Genomic DNA, 18220 nt, shown 5'->3' with positions numbered 1-18220 from the left:
GGCCCTTTAGAAATTCTTATGTCTATCTTGAAATGTTTGTACTTTTCTTTTTTTTTCTTAATTAATTTTTGTTGGAGCATAGTTGCTTTACAATGTTGCATTAGTTTATGCTGTACAGCAAAATGAATCAGCTATACATATACATATATGCCCTCTTTTTAAGATTTCCTTCCCATTTAGGTCACCACAGTGCATTAAGTAGAGTTCCCTGTGCTATACAGTATGTTCTCATTAGTTGTCTATTTTATACATAATACCACTAGCGTATATGTGTCAATCCCAATCTCCCAATTCCTCCCACCCCCACTCTTTCCCCCTTGGAATCCATACATTGTACTTTTCAGAGTCTAAAAAAAAAATTGGTTAATTCAACTACAATAAGCAAACCAAACACACACATTTACTTTTATTCTCTCCCCAAATAAGAAAATCCAGTGCCAGAAAGTACATATTTTAGAAAGACTAAGTTCATAATTCTCACTGGTTATATTGGTTGTAGAAGTTGCAAATATCTTCTCTCCAGTCTATAGCTATCTTTTACTTGGTTTTTCATGTCTTTTGTCATACTCAAATTTTAATTTATAATGCAGTCCAATGTACCAATCTTTTTTCTGTAATTGGTACTTAAAAAAAATTCATTGCTCTACTAAAGTCATGCTAGTCTCCTATATTTTCTCCTGAATATTTTTAGTGTTTGTGCTTGTATTTAGGTATTCAGTACACCTTGAATTTATGTATTTAAAGGAAAATGTATATCCTTTAATAAATTCATTAGATAATAAAAGAAATTGTTAAAAAATAATCATTCAGCTAAAGAGGCATAAAAATGAAAATAAATGTAAAGAAATCTAGAAGGAAGGAATTAATAAAAAGGGGAGAAATTAATAAAAATAGAAATTAACAAATGCTAGAGTTGATCAACAAAATAAAAATTTGATTCCATGAAAGACTAATGAAAAATATGCAAGCTTCTGACAAATTTGATCAAGAAAAGAGAGAATATAAATAAACATCAAGGAGGATTATGTCTAGAGATATGGAGATTCTTTTAAAATTATAAGATAATGGTAAATATAATTTATTCTAGTGAATCTAATTATCTAGATGAAAAGATGATTTTCTAATAAATAACCAGAATACTGTAGAAATGAGGAGATGGGTGAGTAGGGAATTTCATGTTTTAAATCTATATACTTGGATGGATTTGGATTTTACATCAAGCATGTCACTCTTTTATAAAAATAAGATTAAAAAGAAGCCATACTACATTTTTAGGGTTAACTTTGTCACCTAGTATCCAGGAGGAACAATTTGGTGGACTTAACGTGCCATGAAAACACCTCAGAAGCCAATGTCTTTATTTCCCAGATGAGGACAGAGCAAAGTGGCTGGCTGTGGAGGACATTTGGGGGGCTGTCAGGGCCTTGCCTGCCTATCTTTCAAAGCACAAGACTGATTAGGCTGGTCTCACCACCACCGCTTTAGTTTTCCTTGTATATATAATATACATATATGTGTGTGTGTGTGTGTATATATATATATATACACACACACACACACACACACACACACACACACACACACACACACACACACACATATACACACACACACACACAAATACACACACACAAGTTTTTCACTTGTGAAAGACAGCAGAGTTCACCCTCTGCTGTTTCCCTGATATGCACAACTTGAGCTCCAGTCTCTTAATACAGTGGTCCCTGCTCAGTCCCTCTGAATGGGAGACAGACCTCACAGAGCAATCCTCTAGGTACAGCTGTCCTGATGTTCACCCTCTGCTGTTTCTTGTTTGATGTCTTATCAGTGAGGGAAGCAACGTGGTCTTGAGCTACCTTCACATCGTGTTTACTGTGTCTCACTGCATAGAAAGTAAGAATGTTTACTTTATACATGATATCCTTCCAATTTTATTTTTCAGGTGGATTAGGCAGGAATTATGGTTTCCATTTAGAATATAAGGAATCTTATCTCAGGAAAAAAACTTAATGAGGGTGGAATAGCCAACCACAGATCATATATGTTAATTACATACTGCAATTAAATAAAGGCAGCCAGCAAACCACGTTTTCTGTACTTTACCCAAGTATTAAGCAGTCATGCAGTTCAGTGATGGCATGGGACTTTGTTTCTTGCTTACCCTAAGGTTCATTTATTAATTTTAGTGTCCTTTTTTCCCCCTCACAGCTAATGCCAAGGCATGTGGCTTTGTAGTGTATCAAAACAGCAAGCTTTTCCAATCAAAAACTTTTATAGCTAAATCACATTTTAGTCAAAAAATTATCTCAAGCAAAACTGATGAAAATGTGGAAGATGAGAGCACTTCTGTTGAAATCGTTTTTAGTCCAAGGGTGAGTTTTCCTATTAACAGAAATAATTCAGTCCACTCTTGATTACAAAACCAGGGACAGTTTGGGCAAAAGAAATTCACAGAACAACTCTTTGAAAGATTCTTTGAAAGTATTCACTTTAACTTACCCCATCCATATTTTTGTAGACTAGCTAAACCGAAAATTAACTACTTTGAATTTTATATTCTTTTTCCTCTCCTCAATCTGTAATGAAGATGCTATGCTTTGTACGTATCTAATTGGTTTCTCAGATGCTTATCTTGGCCTATTTGATTTTTTCTACCCAATTAAGCATTTTGAAAAATCAGTTGCCATTGTTTTATCAATTCACAGTACAATGAAAAAGAATTCCAGCTTCATTCCTATGCCTGTGACTATTGGAATTTTTCCCTGAAGGATTGGGACACACATGACTGTCACAAAGAAGGAGTCATTGATGGATTCTTGCGCTGCCGCTGCAACCATACTACTAACTTTGCGGTATTGATGGTAAGGGTGTACACGGTAATCTCCTTCCTGACAAGAATTTCCTTATATACGATTTTGGTATGTACTAACTGGAGATAATTTGGGGGGTTAGTTTACATAGACACTCAACTCAGATTAAATGGAAAAACAGGGAATGGAGTTAGAGGACTAAAAAGGGAAGTGCTGGTAAAGGCAAGTAGAATAGAGTTTTTTGCAATATAGTCTCCGGATAGATGAGTTCAGTACTGTGTATTTAATAATTGAGAAGGGAGCCCATGTGCAAAAGAGGAGCTGACGGACTCCACTCAACTAACTCACATATCAGAAGCATGAAGTTGCTACAGCCAGAGGTAAGGCTGTATAGCTGTGTGCTGAAGACAGGTTCAGTACATACATAGCTGTGGGTGGGCAGTTTGCATCAGTTACCCAAAGCTTTTTCCATTGTAATCATCTAAGTTACTAAGTTTATGCCAGAAGATATAAGAGGAAAAGCTCTTTAATTCAACTTGTCCCATAATACCTCCGTGTGTGCTGTTTCATTCCAGTGCTACCCCGTACAAGTAACTGGCAACAGCTCTGGTGTGCAGCTGTTTATACACCTCTGAGATTTCTTGGGCTGACCTTTTTAGGAAGACGGGCTTCTGTTTGTTTCATTTCCAGAAACCTATTATTCTGGTGAAAACAAAAATGTTTGTTTATATACTGGATGGAATGTTTTTATATGCAGTGGAATGGGGAGGGATGTAGAGTGTCTTACCCTTACTAAGGGCCTAGTAACACTATGACTCTTCCAAAGAGAAGCAGATGTTTTAATTTTCTAGTAGCTAAGATGTACCCGTATTTGAGAAGCCAATGGAGATCCAGAACGTACTGGTACAACATAGAATATCAAATTATAGAGCCTTGCTTTTAAAATATTTTTGAGATAACTATCATTTTCTTATTTTAATTACCAAATATTTAAAAATTGATTTTGACTATTTATTTTATAACTTGCATTACAGAGAGATCTGATTTCTCAATCAGAAATGTAAAGATAAAATTTTACCTTTTTTGATATCTTAAGATCATTAGTATTATTGAATAGCTGTGTAAAGCTCAGATTGCTTTGTATATTAAATGATACAGACTATACTGTCATAGTTATTTTTCTCCTTTTTTGAAGTCAGACTTTCAGCTATTCTTACTAATATCTGAGTCTGCCTCAATGCCCACCTACTCATGTTTATAATTAGTTTTGGGTTGCAAAATTTAAAAAAAAAGCTGATTAGAATTGTATGTAAAGTTTAAGAGCAGATAGGCTCTGAGTGTATAGATGATTTCTAAGATCTGAAGATATATGTATTCTATGATTCTTTGTCATCTACTTAATATACTGCAGATAGGAAGTAATGTGAAATTTTTGTTTTGTTATTATTATTTTTTTTGGCGGTACGCGGGCCTCTCACTGTTGTGGCCTCTCCCGTTGTGGAGCACAGGCTCCGGACACGCAGGCTCAGCGGCCATGGCTCACAGGCCCAGCCGCTCTGCGGCATGTGGGATCTTCCCGGACTGGGGCACGAACCTGTGTCCCCTGCATCGGCAGGTGGACTCTCAACCACTGCGCCACCAGGGAAGCCCTGTTTTATTATTTTTTAAAACAAAGTTTATTTTATTTTTATTTTTTCCCTACTAAAGCAATACATACTCATTGCATACAGAGTGAGTCTGCTTACTCAACAGAAATGTACTGACATGGAAAAATGTGTATGATATCTTAAAATAGCAGTTTGAAAATAATTTGATTATGTTAACAAACCCCTGTTTATTTGTGCAAAGAGACATAGATAATATTTCCTTTATATATATATATTTTTTTTTTCCTTTTTCTCTTTTTGTGTGTGTGTATGTGTATGCTTTTTTGTGTGATTTTGTCTGTATAGCTTTGCTTTTATCATTTGTCCTAGGGTTCTGTCTATCATTTTTTAAAATTATTATTATACTTTTTAGCACTTGTTATTATTGGTGGATTTGTTTATTGGTTTCATTGCCCTCTCTTTCTTTTTTAAATTACTTTTTTATTTTTAATATTTTTATTTTAATTATTTTATTTATTTATATTTTTTCTTTTTATTTCTCCCTTTTCTTTTTTTTTAAAATTTAGGATATAAAATTAACCATTTTATTTATTTTTTTAGAAATTTATTTATTTTATTTATTTATTTTTGGCTGCTTTGGTTCTTCATTGCTGTGCACTTCTTTGGCTACTCTTCGGTGTGGTGTGCGGGCTTCTCATTGCAGTGGCTTCTGTTGTTGAGGAGCGTGGGCTCTAGGCACGTGGGCTCAGTAGCTGTGGCATGCGGGCTCAGTAGTTGTGGCTCATGGACTCAGTAGTTGTGGCTCATGAGCTCAGTAGTTGTGGCTCATGGGCTCAATAGTTGTGGCTTGTGGGCTCTAGCACAGGCTCAGTAGTTGTGGCACATTGGCTTAGTTGCTCTGCGGCATGTGGGATCTTCCAGGGCCAGTACTCGAACCTGTGTCCCCTGCATTGGCAGGTGGATTCTTAACCACTGTGCCACCAGGGAATCCCCTTCTTTCTCCCTTTTCTTCTGAGCCGTGTGGCTGACAGGGTCTTGGTGCTCCAGGTGTCAGGCCTGAGCATCTGAGGTGGGAGAGCTGAGTTCAGGACATTGGACCACCAGAGACCTCCTGGCCCCTCCTAATATCAAATGGCGAAAGCTATCCCAGAGATCTCCATCTCAGTGCTAAGACCCAGCTGCACTCAATGACCAGCAAGCTACAGTGCTTGACACCCCATACCAAACAGCAAGACAGGAACACAACCCCATCCATTAGCAAAGAGGCTGCCTAAAATCATAATAAGTTCACAGACACCCCACACAGCACCACTGGACGTGGTCCTGCCCAGCAGAGAGGCAAGATCTAGCCTCATCCACCAGAACACAGTCAGTGGTCCCCTCCACCAGGAAGCCTACAAAACCCACTGAACCAACCTTACCCACTGCGGGGTAAAAAGGGGGAACTATGAACATGCAGCCTGCAAAAAGAAGACCCCAAATGCAGTAAGTTAAGCAAAATGAGAAGGCAGAGAAATACACAGCAGATGAAGGAGCAAGGTAAAAACCCACCAGACCTAACAAATGAAGAGGAAATAGGCAGTCTACCTGAAAAAGAAGTCAGAGTAATGATAGTAAAGATGATCCAAAATCTTGGAAATAGAATGGAGGAAATACAAGAAACATTTAACGAGGACCTAGAAGACCTAAGGAGCAAACAAACAATGATGAACAACACAATAAATGAAACTAAAAATTCTCTAGAAGGAATCAATAGCAGAATAACTGGGGCAGAAGAACAGATAAGTGACGTGGAAGATAAAATAGTGGAAATTACTACCACAGAGCAGAATAAAGAAAAAAGAATGAAAAGAACTGAGGACAGTCTCAGAGACCTCTGGGACAACATTAAATGTACCATCATTTGAATTATAGGGGTCTCAGAAGAAGAGAAAAAGAAAGGGACTGAGAAAATATTTGAAGAGATTATAGTTGAAAACTTCCCTAATATGGGAAAGGAAATAGTCAAGTCCAGGAAGCACAGAGAGTCCCATACAGTATAAATCCAATGAGAAACATGCCAAGACACACATTAATCAAACTATCAAAAATTAAATACAAAGAAAAAATATTAAAAGCAGCAAGGGAAAAGCACCAAATAACATACAAAGGAATCCCCATAAGGTTAATAGCTGATTTCTCAGCAGAAACTCTGCAAGCCGGAAGGGAGTGGCAGGACATATTTAAAGTGATGAAAGGGAAAAACCTACAACCAAGATTCCTCTACCCAGCAAAGATCTCATTCAGATTCAAAGGAGAAATTAAAACCTTTAGAGACAAGCAAAAGTTAAGAGAATTCAGCACCACAAAACCAGCTTTACAACAAATGCTAAAGGAACTTCTCTAAGCAGGAAACACAAGAGAAGGAAAAGACCTACAATAACAAACCCAAAACAATCAAGAAAATGGTAATAGGAACATACATATTGATAATTACCTTAAATGTAAATGGATTAAATGCTCCAACCAAAAGACATAGACTGGCTGAATGGATACAAGAACAAGACCTGTATATATGCTGTCTACAAGAGACCCACTTCAGACCTAGGGACACATACACACTGAAAGTGAGGGGATGGAAAAACAAATTCCATGCAAATGGAAATCAGAAGAAAGATGGAGTAGCAGTTCTCATATCAGGCAAAATAGACTTTAAAATAAAGACTATTATAAGAGAGAAAGAAGGACACTACAAAATGATCAAGGGATCAATCCATGAAAAGGATGTAACAATTGTAAGTATATATGCACCCAGCATAGGAGCACCTCAATACATAAAGCAAATGCTAACAGCCATAAAAGGGGAAATTGAAAATAACACAGCTATATTCGGGGATTTTAACACCCCACTTTCACCAATGGACAGATCATCCAAAATGAAAATAAATAAGGAAACACAAGCTTTAAACAATACATTAAACAAGATGGACTTAATTGACATTTATAGGACATTCTATCCAGAAACAACAGAATACACATTTTTCTCAAGTGCTCATGGAACATTCTCCAAGATAGATCATATCTTGGGTCACAAATCAAGCCTTGGTAAATTTAAGAAAATTGAAATCGTATGAAGTATGTTTTCTGACCACAATGCTATGAGACTAGATATCAATTACAGGGAAAAATCTGTAAAAAATACAAGCACATGGAAGCTAAACAATACACTACTAAATAACCAAGAGATCACTGAAGAAATCAAACAGGAAATCAAAAAATACCTAGAAACAAATGACAATGAAACACCACTCCCCAAAATCTATGGGATGCAGCAAAAGCAGTTCTAAGAGGGAAGTTTATAGCAATACAATCCTACCTCAAGAAACATCTTGGACTTCCCTACTGGCGCAGTGGTTAAGAATCTGCCTGCTGGTGCAGGGGACGTGGGTTAGAGCCCTGGTCTGGGAGGATCCCACATACCATGGGGGCAGCTAAGCCTGTGTGCCACAACTACCGAGCCTGCGCTCTAGAGCCCACGAGCCACAACTACTGAGCCTGAGTGCCACAGCTGCCAAAGCCTGCATGCCTAGAGCTGGTGCTCCGCAACAAGAGAAGCCACCGCAATGAGAAGCCTGTGTACCGCAACAAAGAATAGCCCCTGCTTGCCGCAATTACATATAGCCCGTGTGCAGCAACAAAGACCCAACAGAGCCAAAAAAAAAAAAAAAAAAGAAACAAGAAACATCTCAAAAAACACCTAAATTTACATCTAAAGCAAATACAGAAATAAAAACAAAAAAACCCCAAAGTTAGCAGAAGGAAATAAATCATAAAGATCAGATCAGAAATAAATGAAAAAGAAATGAAGGAAATGATAGCAAAGATCAATAAAACTAAAAGCTGGTTCTTTGAGAAGATAAACAAAATTGATAACCATTAGCCAGACTCATCAAGAAAAAGAGAGAGAGCACTCAAATCAATAAAATTAGAAATGAAAAAGGAGAAGTTACAACAGACACTGCAGAAATACAAAGCATCCTAAGAGAGTACTACAAGCAACTCTATGCCAATAAAATGGACAACCTGGAAGAAATGGACAAATTCTTAGAAAAGCACAACCTTCTTAGACTGAACCAGGAACAAATAGAAAATATAAACAAACGAATCACAAGCCCTGAAATTGAAACTGTGAGTAAACATGTTCCAACAAACAAAAGCCCAGGATCAGATGGCTTCACAGGTGAATTCTATCAAACATTTAGAGAAGAGCTAACACCCATTCTTCTCAAACTCTTCCAAAATATAGCAGAGGGAGGAACACTCCCAAACTCATTCTACGAGGCCACCGTCACCCTGATACCAAAACCAGACATAAGATGTCACAAAAGAAGAAAACTACTGGCCAATGTCACTGATGAACATAGGTGCAAAAATCCTCAACAAAATACTAGCAAACAGAATCCAGCAGCACATTAAAAGGATCATACACCATGATCAAGTTGGGTTTATCCCAGGAATGCAAGAATTCTTCAGTATACACAAATCAATCAATGTGATACACCATATCAACAAATTGAAGGAGAAAAACCAATTGATCATCTCAATACATGCAGAAAAAGCTTTCAACAAAATTCAACACCCATTTATGATAAAAACCCTCCAGGTAGTAGGCAGAGAGGGAACTTACCTCAACATAATAAAGGCCATGTATGACAAACCCACAGCCAAAATCATTCTCAATGGTGAGAAACTGAGACTATTTCCTCTAAGATGAGGAACAAGACAAAGTTGCCCACTCACCATTATTATTCAACATCGTTATGGAAGTTTTAGCCACAGCAATTGGAGAAGAAAAAGAAAAGCAATACAAATTGGAAAAGAAGTAAAACTGTCACTGTTTGCAGATGACATGATACTAAACATAGAGAATCCTAAAGATGATGCTAACAGAAAACTACTAAAGCTAATCAATGAATTTGGTAAAGTAGCAGGATACAAAATTAATGCACAGAAATCTCTTGCATTCCCATACACTAATGATGAAAAACATGAAAGAGAAATTAAGGAAACACTCCCATTTACCATTGCAACAAAAAGAGTAAAATACATAGGAATAAACCTACCTAAGGAGACAAAAGACCTGTATGCAGAAAACTTAAGACACTGATGAAAGAAATTAAAGATGATACGAACAGATGGAGAGATATACCATGTTCTTGGATTGGAAGAATCAACACTGTGAAAATGACTATACTACACAAAGCAATCTACAGATTCAACAAAATCCCTATCAATCTACCACTGGCATTTTTCACAGAATTAGAACAAAAAAATTCACAATATGTATGGGAACACAAAAGATGCCAAATAGCCAAAGCAATCGTGTGAAAGAAAAATGGAGCTGGAGGAATCAGGCTCCCTGACTTCAGACTATACTACAAAGCTACAGTAGTCAAGACAGTATGGTACTGGCACAAAAACAGAAATATAGATCAATGGAACCCAGATAGATAGAAAACCCAGAGATAAACAAACGCATATATGGTCACCTTATTTTTGAAAAAGGAGGCAAGAATATACAATGGAGAAAAGACAGGCTCTTCAGTAAGTGGTGCTGGGAAAACTGGACAGCTACATGTAAAAGAATGAATTTAGAACACTCCCTAACACCATACACAAAAATAAACTCAAAATGGATTAAAGACCTAAATGTAAGGCCAGACACTATAAAACTCTTAGAGGAAAACATAGGCAGAACATTCTATGACATAAATCACAGCATAATCGTTTTTGGCCCACCTCTTAGAGAAATGGAAATAGAAACAAAAATAAACAAATGGGACCTAGTGAAACTTAAAAGCTTTTTCACAGCAAAGGAAGCCATAAACAAGACAAAAAGGCAACACTCTGAATGGGAGAAAATATTTGCAAATGAAACAACTGACAAAGGCTTAATCTCCAAATTATACAAGCAGCTCATGCAGCTCAATATCAAAAAGACAAACAACCCAATCCAGAAATGGGCAGAAGACCTAAATAGACATTTCTCCAAAGAAGATATACAGTTTGCCAATAAACACATGAAAGGATGCTCAACATCACTAATCATTAGAGAAATGCAAATCAAAACTACAATGAGGTATCACCTCACACCGGTTAGAATGGGCATCATCAGAAAATCTACAATTAATGCTGGAGAGGGTGTGGAGATAAGATAACGCTCTTGCACTGTTGGTGGGAATGTAAATTTATATAGCCTCTATGGAGAACCGTAGGTTCCTTAAAAAACCAAAAATTGAACTACCATATGACCCAGCAATCCCACTACTGGGCATGTACCCTGAGAAAACCATACTTCAAAAAGAGTCATGGGGCTTCCCTGGTGGTGCAGTGGTTGAGAGTCCGCCTGCCGATGCAGGGGACACAGGTTCGTGCCCCGGTCCGGGAAGATCCCACATGCCGCGGAGCAGCTAGGCCCGTGAGCCATGGCCTCTGAGCCTGCGCGTCTGGAGCCTGTGCACCGCAACGGGAGAGGCCACAACAGTGAAAGGCCCGTGTACCGCAAAAGAAAAAAAAAAAAGAAAAAAGAGTCATGTACCACAATGTTCATTGCAGCTCTATTTACAAAAACGAAATTGATTTATTTATGGTGAGGTGGATGGACCTAGGGTCTGTCATACAGAGTGAAGTAAGTCTGAAAGAGAAAAACAAATACCGTATGCTAACACATGTATATGGAATCTAAAAGAAAATGTATTCTCATCTGGTTTTTCCTCCCAAACTCAAGATGTATCACAATGCTGCTTTCCTTCAGAATTATTTTTCTCTAATAAATTCCTTCACAACTGTTTTCTCAGATGTGTAGATTCTGGAATTTTTTGTTCTAAAGATATTGCCATTTAAACATTTTTTCCTGAAGTTTATTTAAAAAAATTAAAAGTCTATAGAAGTGTTGAAAGAGACTAAGTTAACACCCAAATACCCTTCACCTTGATTCACCAGTTGTTAATATTTTGCCTTCTTTCTTTTTCTATTTTTTCCTGAAATTTTGAAAGTAAGTTGTAAACATCATGACTGTCATCTCTAAATTCTTCAAGCATGTATGTATCTCCCCAAAACAAGGGCACTCCTAGATAGTATAATATTATTATCCTCACTCAGAATATTTTACTCAAGAATTTAACATTAATATAATGTTATCATGTTAACGTCCATATTCAAATTTCTCCAACTGTTCCAATAATGTCTATTTTAGCTGTTCCCCCCCCAATTTATTTAGTAATTGTGTCTCTTTAGTTGTCTTTAGCCTAGAATAATTACTCTGCTTTTTAAATTTGTTTGTTTTGGTCTTTCATGACATTAAAATATTTGAAGTGTTCAGGTTAGTTATTTTATAGAAGGTAGAATATTCTACAATATAAAATTTCTCGGAAATTTTCCAATGATTAGGTACAGGTTACATATTTTTGATGAGAATTCTAATCATTAAGTCTTTTTCATTTTGGCACAGCAAGAAGTGCATGATGTCAGTTTGTCCCGTTATTGCTGTCATTTGCCTCCTTGTTTAAAGTAGTGTCTGGTACATTTCTATACTGTAAAGTCTCAATTTTTCCATTTGTAAATAATAGGCAATCCATGCAGTGAAACTTTGAGACTGTGTGAATATTCTGTTCCCCAACTTTTACTCAGTGGTTTTGGTATTCACTGATGATCCTAACTGGTATATATGATTACATTGGTGGGTGAATGATGATCTCTAATCTATCATTCCTTCTATATTTAGTCACTATATTACTTTGGAAAGAAGTGTACTCTCCAGTGTAGCTGGAGGGAGTCCTTTCATGTTGTTTTTTCATGTCCTTATCAGTCTATAAGCATTTCCTTATTTAAGGCACAGCAAGATGGTCCAGGTACATCTTTCACTTTTTCTCCCCCATACTTAGAATCAGCTATTTGTCCAAAGATCCAGAATTATTTTTGATTCTTTTCTTTACCTTTCACACTTAATGAGTCTCTTGCCCTTCGTTTAAAATTTTTACATTGAGTGCTTACTATGTGCCAAGCAACATGTGAGGAGGGAAATACAAAACTATGAACAAGACATATAAACTCCTCTGTCCCTTGGAATTTACATTCTCGGGGGGAAGACAGACATTGTACAAATATATACAGAAATAAATATATAATTACAAATTGTGGTAAGTGCCTTGAAGGAAAATTACATGCCATGTAATTATGTCTGTCATGTAAAGTAAAATGGCTCTTATATCTGTCTTTTCATTTGTAAAGACACTTGAACAGACAGTTATTTGGTTCCATGTGAGTAAGTTGTGGTAACTGCATAACTATTGGTTTGGCCAAAAAGTTCATCTGGGTTCTTCTGTAAGATGGCATGGAAAAACCAGAATTAACTTTTTGGCCAACCAGATAGTTTCTTTGCCTAAAATCTCACTCCTTCCAATTGTCATCATATTTGTGTGTGTGTGTGTGTCCTCTATCAACTTGTTTTTAGCAGTTCTGCTGTCATAGATAATATATATATTATATATTTCTGTGCATATAATAAAAATGCACAGAATATAGTAATATACAGAAGACCCATTTGAAAATAGCCTGTTCTCGCTGTAGATAATTTATGTTTGAAATTGGAGAAAAATTAAAAACTAACTTTACTTTTATATAAATAGATTCTTCTGAAAGCTTTTTGCATTTCTGCCCATTAAAATTTTCAGAAGGCTTAATAAAATTTTGAATTATCCAGAAAATCTCAACTAAAATATCATGAGGATGGACAGAGTTCTGTTTTAATATAAGCTTTTTATTCAGTGTGGGAATCCAAAGACTAAGTAGGACCATGGTGGAATGTTATGGTAGGACAGTAAAGGATATATAATTAGCAAACAGATTTGTTCATCAAATTCTGAGATCTTAGAAATAGAGAAGTTCTTGAAGGTGTTAGAACTTTAAGCACATTAATAGTGAAATATTTATTTCAAGAGGTCTTATAATCTGAAAAATTCATAAGGATCTAGATGGTAGTGAATGAAATTTTATAACTTTCTTTAATACCGGAGAGACCTGTGATATGTCATGAGTTTCAAAGAGAACTTGGTTCTACACCCACAAATTATATCTTCAGATGAAGGAACAGTCCTTGGGCATGTTTTACATTAGAAGACCTTGTTGTGGACCATAGAAGTATAAACATATTGTGGACGCTAAGCACCACTGTCTGATGGATAAGTTGGCCCTGGCTGCCAGGCCTTCTGCTGCATTTTGTTAGTTATATCAAGTCACTGGACAACCCTGGGAGGGGGCTACACTGGGCATAAACTCCAGGAAGTAGAGTTCACAGGAGGGCATCTCTGGAAAACAGCTATCACCTTGGATTAAAAGACAGGTTCAAGAAAGGAGGAATCAACCTGTTTTCTCAAACTCACTTTGTGAGAATCAGATAAGAAGAGAATGTTTCTCTGGTGTAGTTGGGAAGGTCCGTTTACCACTGGCCCACTGAGCTATGAGCTAGATTTACAGTGGGTAATAATATTCTTTTGTTCCCTCATGATTTCACTGGAGTATTTTTTGTAGTTGTTTTGTTTATTAATTTTATTTATTTATTTATTTTCAGGAAAGTCAGAAAAACCTCAGTAACCTGGGTATTGGTCAATCTGTGCACATCAATGTTGATTTTCAACCTCCTGTTTGTGTTTGGAATCAAAAACTCCAATAAGAACTTAAAGACACTATAGTGACACTGATAATACTGACTTGAGCAATAATGAAATGTCCAGACAAGACACCATTGTCATCTCGAATCCCACATGCACTGCGATTGCTATCTTGCTGCACTATTTTGTGTTAGTGACATTTACCTGGATGGGACTCAGTGCTGCCCAGCTCTATTTCCTTCTTATTAGGACCATGAAGCCTTTTCCTCAGCATTTCATTCTTTTCATCTCTTTAATTGGATGAGGTAAGTGTTTGCTTCTTCACTTACTCAGGAATTTAATTTTGTTGAAATCACTTAATTTAAACAAACACCTATTGAAGACCTAATAGTACAAGGCCCTGTGGTAGGGGAGATGGAAAATCCAGCAATCACTAAGAGTCCCTTCTATCTAGTGAAGGAGTGTCTTCTCCTGTGAAGAAGGCAGATGTGATCAAGGCAGCTATACTAGATACATCATGAGCTAACTTCAAGATGTTCATTTCCTTTAACATCTCTATTTATTTGACTTGAGATTTAGACCACATATAAACTTCCTAGCTACTTTATTTTTTTTTGTAAATTAACTTTATTTTTTTTTTTGAATTTTATTTTATTTTTTAAAATACAGCAGCTTCTTATTAGTTATCTATTTTATACATATTAGTGTATATAGGTCAATCCCAATTTCCCAATTCATCCCACCACCACCCTGACCCTGCTTTTCCTAGCTACTTTAAAAGAAATGTTTCAAGGCAATCAGAGTGACTCTTTTAAGAAAAATAATTTGAAAAATTTAATGAGTTCCAGCAAAGGAGAGTTGTTTTTGTGTTATCTAAATTTAAATTTATTCAAGTGAAAGAGGAATTAGACCATTTAAGAGTGGAAATTGTGGTAAGAGTTACAAAGAAATCAGAAATAGTATAGGATTGATATGTATAGCCAACACTGATAGGGAAAGGAAAACACAGAAAAACTATGTCTACTGTTGACCTACCTTTGTAGGATCATTTAGTACACTGTCTATAGTGGAAAGAACAATACATCCTGAAAAAGGTCAGGTGTATAATTCATTCATGTTCTTTTATAATTAATCCCAGTCTTGGGTAAATTATTAATTCTATGACTCTTTATCACATAGGAGTCCCAGCTATAGTGGTAGCTGTGACAGTGGGAATTATTTATTCTCAGAATGGGAATAATTCACAGTGGGAGTTAGACTACCGGCGAGAGGAAATGTAAGTTTATATTTTTTTAAATGTCCATTTCTTTGATATGAGTGTAACTATTCAATGACATTGAGTCCAAGTGTCACTGTAATATGCATATCACTTTATAATTGTCATAACTGTGTATTTCAAATTCTCAAAGAACACATTATATTTTAAATATGGTGGCATGAAAATTTCCTATGATAAATCCTTTCATAAAGCAAGTAATTGTCTTCTAAATTTATAAATGTGAACTTTTTAATATTAAATTTGTCTTCTTTGATTAAGTTTGAAAATCACAGGACACAAGAAGTGTGATCATTAGTGACCCCTTATCTTAGTTTTCTCATCTAGAAAATGGGAATAACAATAATAGTAATACCTGCTCTGGGGTTACTATGAAGGGTCAAGCAAGTGTGAAAACATTTTCACACTTGAAAATGTTTGAAGAGCAGTATCCATGAAATATCCATGCTTATGAACCAATTCTATGTTGATATGATTATAATGAGTATTTCATGATGATTTATCACACATAAATTCTCCCTGTGACTCCAGCATGAATATTTAACTGTCAATAATGGAAGTACCTGAATGCATGGTATTTGCCTTCCATGTGGGGAGAGTAAGAAAGTGGGGCTGAACTCTATGTGTATTTCTGCTACCAAATGGCAACTGCTCTTTAATTTATCTTCCCTTCTTATTTTATAAATTCAACCATTCGGATCCCTGGATTCTGCCTTAAGTCCCAAACCAACTCTAATCAAAACAAAACTCTTGGAAATGTGCAAGTATACCCAAGGGAAGGCTGTGGTGTCAGAGTGCTTACCTATTTCCAGGGTTGACCATGACCAAGTGTAGAATAGGGAGCTAACTGCCTGGCTTGATTTTAGGAGCCATACACTCTAGGCACTATTTTCTCTGTTTAATTGGGATTAAATATCTTTTAATGAGTTTTAAAATTTTAATTCCACAATTAGATATCAGGAGTAAAATGCAAATATCTCATGGGAAAGGTAATTCACCTCAAATTGCATTATTATTAATTTCCTATCCTAACCCAGCCACAAGGCTAGACCTACTCCTACAGAAGTTTTCAGTAGAAAGAAGCCTGCTGTCTTAAATTTATTCACACCAAGATGTAAATACTTGAGAGCAGATTCTTTCCTGAGTACAGTATTAGATGTTAGGGAAGACACTAGGCAACTGATAATAAGAGTTGGGAAGAGGGGAAAGGATGTGTAACATGAATATCAGCTTCATCTTGGACCCTTATCTCCCACTTTCCACCCTATACACACACATCAAGGCTCACATTTCTTCAGGATATATTTAGAAAGAGGAGGGACTTTTTTGGGTTTTCTTGAGTTATCTTCCCAGAAGTTGCTCCTCAATATATCATACTCCCTGTCCCCCCACCATGGCTCCCAGTTCTGCCAGTCATACCCGAAATCCCTAACCCAGTTCCCTTGATGTACTGCTATCTCTGCCAGGACCCAATTAAGGGGCGACTGCAGGGCAGGCCACACTCCTATTTAATGCTCTATCCCCCAAATCTCTGTCCCACCATATAGGCTGTTTCAGACTTCCCTGAAGGGTTGAGGTAACCATTGGGAAATTATAATGCATGAGGAAGAATTTTCTGGAAGCATATGCTATATCTTCTACAGCTGTCTTTTCCCATGTTTCATGACAAAATCACCAAGGAGTTAAACGCATCATCTGAGGTTCACCTATGATGCTCTCCAGACCTCAGGTTCATAGATGTTTGTCAGATGCAACCTTGACCTTGTGACTCTCCAATCTCAATTCTAGAAATCCCACTCCTACAAGGGTTACTCTGCCTGGAGGATCCATCTGTCTCCTCAGCAGTCTGTTTTTCAAAATCTGGGTGATTAGATTCAGAATAGCTAAGGGAGAGGCTCATGAGAACAAATCCAGTCTGACTATCTCTCCAAGTAGTACAAAGGATGGAGGAGGTGAGGAGGTGTCCCTTCCTAGTGCACACCTCCTCATGGCCACAGGCATCCAAGCCTGTTTCCCATCCAGGTCTCCCCATCTGTGTGAGGTAACTGAGGAAACTTACAGACATTTGTATGCACACACACACAGATCTATAGTACAAATAGTAATACTTAGAAATTGTGTTGTCTAAAGTTTAAATAACTCATGACTCATACAGATAAAGATAAATATTTGTCTAAATTGTTTCATAATTTGCAAGTCTGTCTTTATCCGATAGAGTTGGATATTCATTTTCTTTCTCTATCCTGTCCTCCCCTTTTAAACTGTGTTTCTCTAGGCTGCCTGGGTCAGAAATATGTCCATCTTTTTAATTTAAAACTTTGATGGCCACTTGCTTAGTCACCAAAGAAGTGTCTAGAGATGTGAAAGTACTTCTCAGCAGGATTTTATTAAATTCTTAGCCAAGTGCCCTCCTATTTCTTCTGTGTCGGGGGTTGTGAGATTGAAGATGGCAGGAAGGTTGTCCTTTGGTTACAGATGAAAGGACATGGAGGCCCAAAATCCTGAAGATAAAATTTATTCTTTCTCACCATTTTACTTAAGGCTGGACCTAATCTATCATTAATGGATTAGAGGCACTCCTTTTCATTTTTTTTAACATTTTATTTTATATTGGAATATAGCCGATTAACAATGTTGTGACAGTTTCAGGTGCACAACAAAGCAACTCAGCCATACATATACATGTATCCATTCTCGCCCAGACTCCCCTCCCATCCAGGCTGCCACATAACATTGAGCAGAGTTCCCTGCGCTATACAGTAGGTCCTTGTTGTTTATCCTTTTTAAATATAGTAGTCTGTACATGTCAATCCCAAACTCCCAACTACCCTTCCCTCCACTCTTCCCGCCCTGGTAACCATAAGTTCCTTCTCTAAGTCT

At 36.8% G+C, this 18220-nt stretch overlaps 1 protein-coding gene across 1 annotated transcript in view; it reads left to right on the top strand.

The window, feature by feature from the left end:
• LOC132521237 (adhesion G-protein coupled receptor G7-like) overlaps positions 1-18220 on the top strand; it is a 224779-nt gene that overhangs the window by 174728 nt on the left and 31831 nt on the right. The window contains 5 exon segments of the mRNA XM_060150689.1: positions 2209-2372; positions 2706-2861; positions 13879-14141; positions 14143-14369; positions 15244-15340. Coding sequence (XP_060006672.1) covers positions 2209-2372; positions 2706-2861; positions 13879-14141; positions 14143-14369; positions 15244-15340 — 907 coding nt within the window.

Source organism: Lagenorhynchus albirostris, chromosome 5 (assembly GCF_949774975.1).
Source record: "Lagenorhynchus albirostris chromosome 5, mLagAlb1.1, whole genome shotgun sequence".
Lineage (NCBI taxonomy): Eukaryota > Metazoa > Chordata > Mammalia > Artiodactyla > Delphinidae > Lagenorhynchus > Lagenorhynchus albirostris.
The sequence above is the reverse complement of the archived record's forward strand: the minus strand, read 5'-3'. Positions and strand labels throughout refer to the sequence as shown.